This window comes from Podarcis vaucheri (genome assembly GCF_965113315.1).
Source record: "Podarcis vaucheri genome assembly, chromosome: 9".
Classification (NCBI taxonomy): Eukaryota; Metazoa; Chordata; class Lepidosauria; order Squamata; family Lacertidae; genus Podarcis; species Podarcis vaucheri.
In genome coordinates this window covers 77,569,255-77,581,851 of record NC_138767.1, presented here as the reverse complement: position 1 = coordinate 77,581,851, position 12,597 = coordinate 77,569,255, and the positions used below count along the sequence as shown (strand labels likewise).

Genomic DNA, 12,597 nt, shown 5'->3' with positions numbered 1-12,597 from the left:
CTTACCTATTATATACCCAGCAGATCACAGCAGCCCCTGGGAGATTTTTCTCCTAATAGTTCCAAAGAGATCAGAATCCTCCACAGTAACTCGGAGCAGGGCTTTTGATGTGGCTGCCCATTCTGTGAAACAGCATCCCTGCCGAGATACAACAGGGGCCCACTCTCTGCATTTTTGGAAAACATCTGAATTCATTTTTGTTCCCAACGAGCTTTCCCAACTGGATGAATAGGTCTCTGGCATGAGTGTCTCATTTTAATCTTTTTTAAATTCATTTGCTGTTATTTTCTGTGCTGGTTTTTAACTGATTTTATCATATTGCATATGTCACCTTGAGACATATATGTGGAAGGTGATTAATTAACATTTTATAAGTTGTCTATGTGCACTGTACACAATTATGTTTAATCATGTTAATCTTTCCTTGAGCACATTGGTGTTCAAGGTCTTTGGTATTATGAGGTGACAGTCTTCTGCGGATGGGAGCTGTAGTCCAAATATCTGGGGGGGCATCTTGGAAACTCCTTTTGCTTTACACAAATCACTTTGTCCAGGGTAGGTTTTTGTTACTTAAGCATGGGCAGCATACATGGTGCCTACCAGGGTGTTTGGGACTGCAGCTCCCATCCACCCTAGCTAGCCAATAGTCAGGACTGATGAGAGTTTTAGTCCACAACGGCACTACATCACCTGCCCCTTTCATAAAAGATAGCCGTAGGTGTGCTGTCTTTCGTGGGTGGAGGTCACCATTCCACGGCTGGCCTGTGAGGGAGCTAAGGCAGTCCAACAAGGAGATGTGGCTTAAGCAGCTTGGAATCCCTTGTTTTCGTAGGCAAGGAAGATACCCAGCCTGAATTCTGATGGTACAGCCTGTAGTAAGTTCCTTTGACGTTTCCGTTAGGCTCCCTGTGTCCACTGAGTTTTGCACAGACTGAAAGTCTTCTTCTAGGTTTTGGCTGCTTTCATGTATTGTGTTATGCACCATGTTTCCCTTCCTTATTGTGTGTGTGCAGTCTTCAGATTAGGGCAAGTAACTCAGCATTAATGTAATCTATTATACCGAGCAATGATAGTGGTTGCAAAGTGGCAATATACCAAGTGCATAATGATCGCTTGCAGATCCTGTATACTTCCGTAAGGGCTCAATAAATCTTAGCAGAGACGACTGATGCAAAAACAAAGCACACAAAAAAGAGTTCGGCTAATACCAGCATTTAGCATTTGCTGCTTTGATATCTCTTGCATTAGAGATCTACCCAGGAGTCTTGGAAATTAATCATGTTGTGTAAAGAAGCCATCACACTGTTGACATAGATTCTGTAGTGATGAACATCTGTAATGCAGGAAGTATGGGTATTATGAGTTTATTTGGGTGGTTGAATAGCTCTGATAAATCTGTGTTCTCATCTCATGATTTGCACACTAGTTTTCAAAAGGCAAGTGTGCTTTTGTAAGCGTGAAAGAGAGGTGACTTGTTGGGTGCACTTTGTTTCAGCTGCTCTGAGAGAAATAATAACCCCGAGCTAATTGAAGTGATGCTATAATGTCTTGTCAGGCTATAAAACCTGAAAAGTTATGATTGGGCAGACATACATAGGTTGGATTTTGTCTTGGAGACTTGTGATCCTCAGTGAGACATGGTGGGTAGTTAGCTCAGTTCCTTTTTGTTCTCTTCCTTTGGACAAATTAAAGTCTTGTTCAGTTCTAGTGACTTGTCTCAAAAAGGGTGTTGCAGAGCTGGACAAGTTTCAAAACAGAGCAACCCAATTGATCAAAGGGATGGAGCAGCTTCCTTATGAGGGATGGTTACAACATTTTGGGCTTTTTAGTTTAGACAAAAGAGTAAGAGACAAAATGATAGAAGTGTATAAAATCATGCATGGTGGGGAGGAAGCGGAGAGACATCCAGTGAAACTGAATGTTGGAAGATTCAAGACAGAAAAAAGAAAGTACAGTGGTGCCTCGCAAGATGAAAAGAATCCGTTCTGTGATTCTCTTCGTCTAGCGTTTTTTTTGTCTTGCGAAGCAAGCCCATTGACAGATTAGCGGATTAGTGCTATTAGCGGCTTTTAGCAGCTTATCAGCTTATCGGATCAGCTGATAAGCGGCTTAGCGGCTTAGAAAAAGGCGGGGGGGGAGGGAAAAAACCCCCGCAGGAACTCGCAAGACATTTTCGTCTTGCGAAGCAAGCCCATATTAGATTCGTTTTGCGAAGCACCTCCAAAACGGAAAACTCTTTCGTCTAGCGAGTTTTCCGTCTTGCGAGGCATTCGTCTTGCGGGGCACCACTGTACCTTTTAACACAGCACATAGTTAAATTATAGAATTTGCTCCCACAAGAGGCAGTGAAGGCCACCAACTTAGATGGCTTTAAAAGCAACAAATTAATGGAAGACAAGACTATCAAGGGCTGTTAGCCACAAGGGCTGTGTTGGCGGCAGCAGTGCTTCTGAATACCAGCTGCTGGAAACAGGAGAGTGTGTGCTGAGGTCCTGTTCATGGGCTTCTCATAGGCACCTGCCTGGCCGCTGTGAGAAGAAGGTGTTGGACTAGATGGGTCACTGGCCTGATCCAGCAGGATCTTATCATGTTCTTAAGCTGCAGTCCAACCATACAGAAGTCAGAATTCCCAATTTTTCTATCAAGAGAAGGAAGATGTATTATTTCAGTGAAGAGATAGATTTCAACAAAGCAAAAGCCCCAAACCTGGATTTTGGCATCTAAGGATTCTCTACTTTTAGACCTATTTTCACCTTAACTAACCAAATTCCAATAATTTGCAAGCTTGGCCACCTCACTGAGGGAACAGCGGGTCCTGGGGCATCTAGGTGCTGCGTTGCGGACCCTGGTTCTATGATTTTCAAGCTAGATATTAAAGAAGAAATTGAATGAATGGATTTATTATTTCGGTCACAGACCAGTTCCAGCTCACATACAAAATCAGGGGAGTCCTGAACCACATCAGGGATACATTTAAATTAGCAGAAATTAAGGAGGAAATTACATACATGCTTCTGTGGAATCCAAGGACATAACCACAGGTTTACCTGGCATACTTTTCAGGCCATAAAGAAAAACCACAGGACACAAAACCAATAGCTAAGCCATTATCCTTCAATTCTAATACTGACTTTTTTGTACAATCTCATTGGCATCCGTCACTGTGATGGCTTTGGTGCAATAAAGCTGTGATTCAGGCATGTGGTAGCTGGGCCACTGCTTGGTTGCTATGGCAGTGCGCCTGTTCAGACCAACCAGCCTCCTGATTCATTTTCACTTGAGAAACACAAAATACTTGTGTGCGGCATATCACTTTTTGTTACTGCAATAAAAACATCAGCCCATTACTTTGGGAATCAGAATGATGTTAACTGAAAGAGAATCCATGTGGCTATAGTGCAAGTAAAACGGGACACCTGTCTTGCAGAATGTAGTAGTTTATTTTTCAAAATAAAGTACAAGAATACTTTGTGGTTTTTTAACAAGCAAGCGATGTATAAATTTTATGAAACAAACAAATCACAGCTCTAACTTCACATAATGGCTAAAAATACTGAAAGGCAGGAGTCATCAGTCTGAGGTAAAAAGGTAAAGGTAAAGGGACCCCTGGCCATTAGGTCCAGTCGTGACCGACTCTGGGGTTGCGGCGCTCATCTCGCTTTATTAGCCGAGGGAGCCTGCGTCCAGCTTCTGGGTCATGTGGCCAGCATGACTAAGCCGCTTCTGGCGAATCAGAGCAGTGCATGGAAATGCCGTTTACCTTCCCGCCGGAGTGGTACCTATTTATCTACTTGCACTTTGACATGCTTTCGAACTGCTAGGTTGGCAGGAACAGGGACCGAGCAACAGGAGCTCACCCCGTTGTGGGGATTCGAACTGCCACCCTTCTGATCGGCAGGTCCTAGGCTCTGTGGTTTAACCCACAGCGCCACCCTTGTCCCTCAGTCTAAGGTATCTCCCAGAAATTGCTTAGAAGCTGGCCTGTGCATTATGCTTCAGAACTTTCTTTCTAGAAGGGCTCGAGATATGTTTTTTAAAAAGAGAAAAGCTCAGAATCTGGGGCACCTGCTGGCATAGGCCTGGAAAGAATTGCTGCAATAGCACTGTCATAAATTCAGCCCCAGTAGTTACCACTCGAAGTACTGTGAGCCAGGGTCCTGTGGCCATCAGGTGGCTGAAAGCATTTGAAGCAGAGCTGGAGAGATGGAGAAAATTATGACTTAAACACCTTTTATATTGATCAGAACCCGGACCAGGAGGGTGAATTCTCCTATATTTCACATAAGTTTCATTACTTATATAGGCTAGTCTATTTAAGAAGTAGACTGTGGATGACTACCATCAGTGTAACTGGGATACATTCTGGTGCATTCATTTGAAACTTTAACAGTCTTTATAATTTCATATCCAGCGTGACACTATCGTTCTTCTCTTCCTGTTCTTTAGCATCTTTTCAAAAGGTTACAGTGATGGTATGATGTTGTCATTAATCTTATTGCCATCCAAGTTGCCAGGGTCTCATGTGACTGTTACTGAGAGTCAACAGTCGTTTCCACAGGTCCACACAAGGGTGGTTGAGCACTGGACCTGTCATCCATGGACGTCCATGATCATGGCTGCTCTCCTGCTTCCTGAAGTCTGTTGTAGCTGGTAGTTTGGCAGGTCTAGCACAGTCCAGATTAGCAAAAGTGACTGTAGCATCGGGAACATATATTTTGAGAATGTTTATTCTTTATTTTACTGATACCATTGGCCTGTAAAGTGTTGAACAATAGTAATAAAATACTTCACTAATCCATAAAAGCAGCCCCTTTATTGTCCAGTAATCCAGAAAAAAAATAGCCTACAATGACATTTATGCTATTGCTATACAAGCAGAGAAAGATCTTGCCTTAACACTTCTTTCCAAGCTGGAACTCATACTATGCTGACATACAAGGATCATCTATTCAAATTCATGGTAGTGGTGCTCATGGAAATAGTGCTCAACTGGAAGGATGTGCGCAATCTTTCTACCCAACAGGTGTTGCGCCTGAATATGGCCACTAGCATTTGATGAAAAACTGACTAAGCAATGTAGGAAGGCATGGAGTGAAATCCAAAGATGTAGGTTTCAGGACACTTGGTTTCAGTTTATTAGTTATGTCAACTTTAGTGATCATTTGATCCATTGTCTTTGCTCTCAGTGTCCTCTTTGAAGAAGATACCCTTCTTCAATGATCTCTTTAACGGTTTACAGTGTAAATATTTTGCTGTGCTTGAGAATGATTATGTTTATTTCTTTGTGCAGGACACATGTAGTTTGAAGTTTTGTTGTTCAGAGTTGGAAAAATTAATAAAAAGTATTTTAATAAATGCAAAGTAGCTGTGTTTGATGTTTTTGCCATAATTCCACTGCTGCTCATTTTATGTGTACATATTTCTTTAATATTGAAATCATGATCGTATGAATTTAGATGTGCTAATTAGCTTTCGGTGATGTTGTGTTTTATAACCATCGTCTCTTAATGCGCTTCATCAGACGTTCACCTCCTCTTGATCCAATTACTCTCAAGGATCATTGGGGGTTGCGCCAATGGGTGTCAGAAGCGATAAAGAATAATGAAAGTGGCTGTGCAATTAAGTGAATGTGGAATACTATTCAGATAATTAAATTCAGAATAATTTGCACTGTTCTTGTGTTGTATAGCATATAAAGTATTCTCCATCAGTTACAAATAGATTAAAAATTATTCCCCTATAGCTAGAGTATTCATAGCAAGTGAGTGAAAATATTTGACCTTTTTAGTGCTCTGAATTAGTCAGGGATCTTGATATGGAGGAGTATTTTGGTGGTTTAGTTCCTGTTACCGTTTAGTGGCCTGTATTTAATGAACTGGTTTCTAGATGGGTGACATCTGGCTTCTCAGCAGCGCAAGTCAAAAGGATGTCAGTGTTTTAGAAAACAACAAGCTAAACATGAATCAGCTGTGTGATCTGGTGGCTTAAAAGGTTCAAGCAATTCTAGGCTCCATTAACAGAATTAGAGATCATAGTAAGTACCACTCTATTCTGCTTTGGTCAGACCTCACCTAGAATATTGTGCCTCCTTCTGGGCACCGTAGTTTAAGAAGGATATGATGCAAACTGGAATGTGTCCAAATATGGCAAGGTCCTATAAAGAGAGGCTGAAAGAACTGAATATACTGTATTTAGAATGAAGGAGGTCTCTTTGGTGCCTGCTAATGCAGAGGTTTGACCCCCAGAGGCGTACTCCATTGTCTCGCAAGATAGATGCCAACAATTAAGAGGTAATAGGATAGGTAAAGGTAAAGGGACCCCTGATCATTAGGTCCAGTCGTGACTGACTCTGGGGTTGCGGCTCTCATCTCGCTTTATTGGCCAAGGGAGCCGGTGTACAGCTTCCGGGTCATGTGGCCAGCATGACTAAACCACTTCCGGCGAACCAGAGCAGCGCACGGAAACGTTTACCTTTTCGCCGGAGCGGTACCTATTTATCTACTTGCACTTTGACGTGCTTTCGAACTGCTAGGTTGGCAGGAGCAGGGACTGAGCAACGGGAGCTCACCCCGTTGCGGGGATTCGAACCACCGACCTTCTGATCAGCAAGTCCTAGGCTCTGTGGTTTAACCCACAGCGCCACCCGTGTGGTTTAAGCCACAGTGCCATCCTATCCCTAATAGGATAGCCATCTCAAATACTTGACATACTACAGATACATAGAGGGTGAAGCAAATATGTTATCTGTTGCTCCAGAGGATATCACTTGAACCAATGGATTAAATGATAAAAAGCATTACTTCCTGACAGAACTCCATGAAGAGCTGCATGACAGTGTGAGCTGTTCAAAATGGAACAGATGATTGAAAGGTGCTGGGCTTTTCTTCACAAGAGGTTTTTACATAAAGGTCAACTAGCCATCAGTCAGGCGTGCTGTTGGGGATTTTCTGCATTGGCAGGGGGTTGGACTAGATGGCATTTGAGGTACCCACCAGGTCTGTAATTCTGTGACTTAAAATGCTAAAGTTCTCTTGTGGCGGAATGAAGGTGGGGCTCAGGAAAAGAAAGGAAAAACCCCAAGTAACTCATTGTGAAATAATTGGTATTTTGGATGGGCGTTTTTTTCTGTAATTTGATTTTTCTACTTTTTCTTTCACAGCTGACATTATTTCAACTGTTGAGTTCAACCACACAGGAGAGTTGCTGGCAACAGGGGATAAAGGAGGTCGAGTTGTTATATTCCAAAGGGAGCCAGAGGTATGAATTTTTAAAAAGGTGTTCTGATTGTTGAAGGAATGTCTCTTACTACAGTATTCAACAGCAAATAACCCCACCCTCTGTTTGACCATACTGTTAGCTTCCATGTCCTGAACCACAAGCCCTGTGCACACACAAAATGCTGATACAGTATTCTCCAAAGCTACTCTAGCTGCCCATAAGTGTTTATTGTGGCATGGGTCTCCTTGCTTTTGCAAGTTCTTTTTTTGCAGCATCTTCATGATGTCACTGGCAGCAAAATGCCAGCTCATCTGTGTGCGCGCACGCACACACGTCTACGAAAATCTGATATCTACAAAAACCCTCTTTGCCAAGCACCTGTTTGCAAATTAAGCTGCTGACTGCAAGCACCCTGTGAATATTTTTTAAAAACATCATGATGCACAAGCTGCTATTCCCCTGTTGTTTGCAGGACAATAGATGTGACTGTTCTGGGCTTATTTTAATTGCACACTGGCTATTTTTGTCGTGTTTGAATGCATGCTTGATAATGTAATGGTTACATGTAAACGTTCTTATTTGTGGTTCAAATCGAAACTTTCCGAAAAGATTGTTTGTGATTGTTGGAAAGAAAAACTAAGTTAAGCCCTAGGTTTAGAAACAGTGAAGCTAAGGCTTGGAAGGGATTGGTGCCTTGTATTTTTAAAATTTGGTTTGTCCTCTCAAAGTGAGATAATATTGGCTTTTCCAGTAGCAGTAATTCTCCCTGGTGCAGCTAGGTGATGCTGCAAGGCAACATTCAGAATGGTGGAAAGAGGAATTTTCTCCTTCTCTTGTAGAAGCTTTGTGCAAATAAATTGATTTGCAATAGGTTGAGAACAGTCAAGAGAGTGGGTGCTATTCAACTAAGTTTTACTCAGAATACACATAACTTAGTCATGCTCATTGATTTCAGTGGGTTTGCTTTGAGTACAGCATAGCTGAATGCCAACCTGTACTTTTCCACATAACAAATTACCTTGCAGAATGCACCACCACAAGGGCAGGTGGTCACTAGTTTAGATTAAAAAGAAATTATTAGATAACATCATGGAGGGCAGATCTAGCAGTGGCTATCAGCTATCAGAACTAAATGAAATCCTGCGTTCTGAAAGCAGATGCCCAGCAAAAGCCATGGCCCGACCTGTTGCTGTAATGGTAAGTATATTGGCTCCCTTCCTTCTTGGTTGCCATTGGACATATGGTTTATTTGAATCAAGTCAACTTGAAAGATCAGATAAGCTCTGAGGTCAACAGTTCATTTTTTGTTTGTCCTATGTTCTTCACAGAGTAAAAATGAGCCTTATAGCCAAGGTGAATACAATGTTTACAGCACCTTCCAGAGTCATGAACCAGAGTTTGACTATCTGAAGAGTTTGGAAATAGAGGAAAAAATAAACAAGATAAAGTGGTTGCCGCAACAGAATGCAGCCCACTCTCTTCTGTCCACAAATGGTAAGACAGCAGGAACAATACAGGATTGACAGTTTTTCCTTGTCTCTGGCAGATGGGCTTCAGCTGAAAATTTGATGAATTACATCTAATTTTAAATATACATTTTTAGTGTAAAAAAGAACCTTGGAAGTGGTAGCAGGTTATGATATATCTTCACTTTATGGGAGTAAAGATGGGCACAGGGGCGTACGAAGTGGGGGGGGGCGTGTCACCCCGGGTGCTACTCTGGGGGGGGGGGTTGACAAGATGGCCCCTGCATCCCCCCCAGCTGTAGAGCGGCTGAGGATGAGCAGTCAGTATGGGCGCCTGTTATGTACTGAGTTGAATAGGATCCAAACTGCAGCAGTCTGATTGGTCCTAGAACAATAGGATCCAAATTGCAGCAGTCTGATTGGTCCTAGAACAATAGGATCCAAATTGCAGCAGTCTGATTGGTCCTAGAACAATAGGATCCAAATTGCAGCAGTCTGATAGGTCCTAGAACAATAGGATCCAAATTGCAGCAGTCTGATAGGTCCAAGAACAATGCAGCAGTATGATTGGTTGGCAGGAACCACCCAATCATGCTCCAGATATAAGTGAATCCACAACCTGATTGGCTTACAGTAGAATTCCAGAATTAACCAATCATGTGCAGCCCATTGTGTAAATAATGTATATAAAGCAGATACTTTGAGGGGACATTCATTCATTCCTCCTCACCACTATGAGCTGAATAAAGAGCATGAAATCACTTTGCGACTCTGAGTATATTTCAGCGCCGCTTGCACGGTGTCCACATGGGCTGCCGCTCTCGCGCGTCATCAGTATGGGCTGCCGCTGGCACGGCGTCCGTACATGGGCAGCCCATATGGTTGCCGTGCAAGCAGCAGCCCGTATGGCAGGAGTGCGCACGCGTGGCAGCCCGTACGGTCGCTGCACATGCGCAGCCCGTACAGACGTCATGCATGCGTCACCAGGCGGTTCACCCCGCCCCAGGTGCCGGAGAGGGTTCCTCCGCCACTGGGTGGGCAGCCCTCATGCACCTGTAAATACATCTTTTCCCCATACTGTTAGGCCCCCTATAATGTTCCATTTTGATGCACATTTACCTACATAACATAACATAAAAATCATGGGTTATTTAAGCCCAGGATGAGGAACCTATGGCCCTCCAGCTGCTCTTGGACTCCAGGTCCCATCACCTCCAGCCAGTATGGTGAATGGCTAGGGATGGTGGAGAGTTACCTCCCCTCTTTTCATGGACTCAGCAGGCAGCGTCCCTCCCCAAATTAAAGAAGAGCTCATTCAAGCACTCACTGAAACACATGTGAGTTTGAGCCGGGAACATGGAAGCCGCTTGCCACAATAACAGATGTCATCAGTTAGACCTTTGCACATACAGTCAAACCTTGGTTTTCAAATGTCTCGGCAGCTGAACGCCAAAAACCTGGAAGTGAATACTTCCATTTTCAAATGCGCCTTAGAATTGAATAGCTTCCAAGGTGTGTTTCTCAATTTTCCCCATTAAACTTGCTGACAGCCCTTTGATCCTTGGTTTTCAAATGTTTGGACTTCCGGAATGGATTACATTTGAAAACCAAGGTTCCACTGTATAGCAACAAGGTCTAAAGAGGAGTCAGGCTAAGGGTGAGGCAAGGAAATGGATCAAAAGTGTGTAGATTAACTTGGGATATGTTTTATATAAAGTGAGAATCTTAGGACAGGAAGAAGTGCTCAGAAATGTTTGCTGCTGATAAGAGGTGCAGGAACAGTTGCCCTATCTCATGGGTAGGCAAACTAAGGCTCAGGGGCTGGATGCGGCCCAATCGCCTTCTCAATCCAGCCTACGGACGGTCCGGGAATCAGCGTGTTTTTACATGTGTAGAATGTGTCCTTTTATTTAAAATGCATCTCTGGCTTACTTGTGGGACCTGCGTGGTGTTTTTACATGAGCAGAATGTGTGTTTTTATTTAAAATGCATCTCTGGGTTATTTGTGGGGCATAGGAATTCATTCCCCCCCCCAAAAAAATATAGTCCGCTCCCCCCCCCCCCAAGATCTTGGGGACAGTGGACCGGCCCCCTGCTGAAAAAGTTTGCTAACCCCTGCCCTAGCTCATGATTTTCAAAATTTAGAACCCTGGGGCTCATTGAAAATTACTGAGGCCCACTATTAAAACAGTGGCACATGGGCAGAACCAGTCATAATATGGCAGTGGAGCCAGTCACAAAATGATTGTGCAGAAATAAATTGTATAATCTCTTCCTGTTTCCTAATAGTGGCTACATTGGTTATACCAAACAATTTGGGAAGTGATAAAAAAAATTTAAAAAAGAATGAATAAATAAAAAGTTTGGCAAACAGCACAATTGACTACATTAACAGTGTGTGTAATATTAAAAGATGGAAGACATGGGGAACCATCTGGTGCAGATCTGGGGAAAGCATAGGGGAAGAATGAATCATACCCCCTCCCCAATTCCATTGAGAGGTGCCTTCTGCTGTATGGGGAGCAGCAGTCCATGTGTCTAAACTAATACATACAATATGCATGTTGTTCCTTTTGTAGAACAAATACTTCTTTTACAGTGGTTTAGGGAAGCTTTTAATGTTTATCAAACTGCTGTATTTTAATATTTTGTTGGAAGCCGCCCAGAGTGGCTGGGGAAACCCAGCCAGATGGGCGGAGTATAAATTTATTATTATTATTATTATTATTATTATTATTATTATTTTAAAATGAGGGAAAATGTGACAGTTACTTTTCATAACAGTGCTGATGTCTTTTTTTAAAAGATAAAACTATTAAACTGTGGAAGATCACTGAACGAGATAAGAAACCTGAGGGGTACAATTTAAAGGATGAAGAGGGGAAGCTTAAAGATCTTTCCACGGTGACATCACTTCAGGTGGGTAGATGGAGAGCTGTTTTCTTCACTGAAAGAACAACTCGTGATGTTCTAAGATTTTATGTGCTGCGTAGCTTCAAACAATGGAAACCACTTGAAATGCAACACAGCAACATGTGAATAGGCATGCGAATGCACAACAGCAGCCAGGGAAGCTGGGGGCTAAGGGTGTCAAATTTCTCATGGTTCCCAGTAGCCCCTGGATGTTACCATTTCCTGTGTCTAAAGCCTACCTGAGGTACCTGTGCAGACACAGAGATGAACCAGGCAATTTGGTCTGTTCTATTAGTAAAACTTACATCTTAGACGCCATCTTAGGCTCCAATGCCTGGAAGATGAAGGGTTATAAAAAAATCAACAGGAGATAGTCTATTTTAAGGCCACACATAACCAGTGTTTGGAGAGTAAATAAAGACACTTACCCATCAGCCATATGCTATGATAAGAAGCACAGGAATAGGGGGAAAGATAAAATCCAGACAGATTAGGGAAGCAAGATTGGAACATTCAAAGGAAGCTGGCATTTTACATGAAAGAGTGGAAAGGTTTGTGGCAGACCCTAAGTAATGAAGCCAATTTTTGGAGACTTACTGCTGTAGGAGAGGCTGAAGGGAGCACCATAAAGGAGGCCTCGATTTCCCCACATGAATGGTTTCTGCATTGTAGTAAGGGTTTTGGAGAACCCTCAAATGTCTATTCCCCTACTCTTGAGCTTCCTATGGAACAAGGTCACATTAACTCAACAGGCATCTTAATTCCAGGCTAGTCATCTAATGGTGTTGTTCCAGTCTTTTAAAAAAGGTAACAACAGACCAATAACCTGCTGGATGTACCTTCTAAACGTTCTCCAGATACCTTCTGAGCAAGCCAATAATATTAAAAATTATTTCTGGCCTTTATAGACCTGACCACAGCTTTCAACTCAGAAAACAGGAGCCTTTGGGAGAAGCTTGTTATTACCAATTTTGACGGAAAATAGCTTTGGTGAATTCAA

General features: G+C 42.7%; 1 protein-coding gene across 5 annotated transcripts in view; it reads left to right on the top strand.

Moving 5' to 3' along the window:
• Nucleotides 1–12,597, top strand: part of PPP2R2C (protein phosphatase 2 regulatory subunit Bgamma) — a 50,211-nt gene that overhangs the window by 24,547 nt on the left and 13,067 nt on the right. For all 5 annotated transcript variants that reach the window (XM_082238569.1, XM_082238571.1, XM_082238567.1 and 2 more), the window contains 3 exons: nucleotides 7,160–7,257; nucleotides 8,547–8,712; nucleotides 11,491–11,603. In XM_082238569.1, coding sequence (XP_082094695.1) covers nucleotides 7,160–7,257; nucleotides 8,547–8,712; nucleotides 11,491–11,603 — 377 coding nt within the window. The remainder of the gene's footprint in view (nucleotides 1–7,159; nucleotides 7,258–8,546; nucleotides 8,713–11,490; nucleotides 11,604–12,597) is intronic.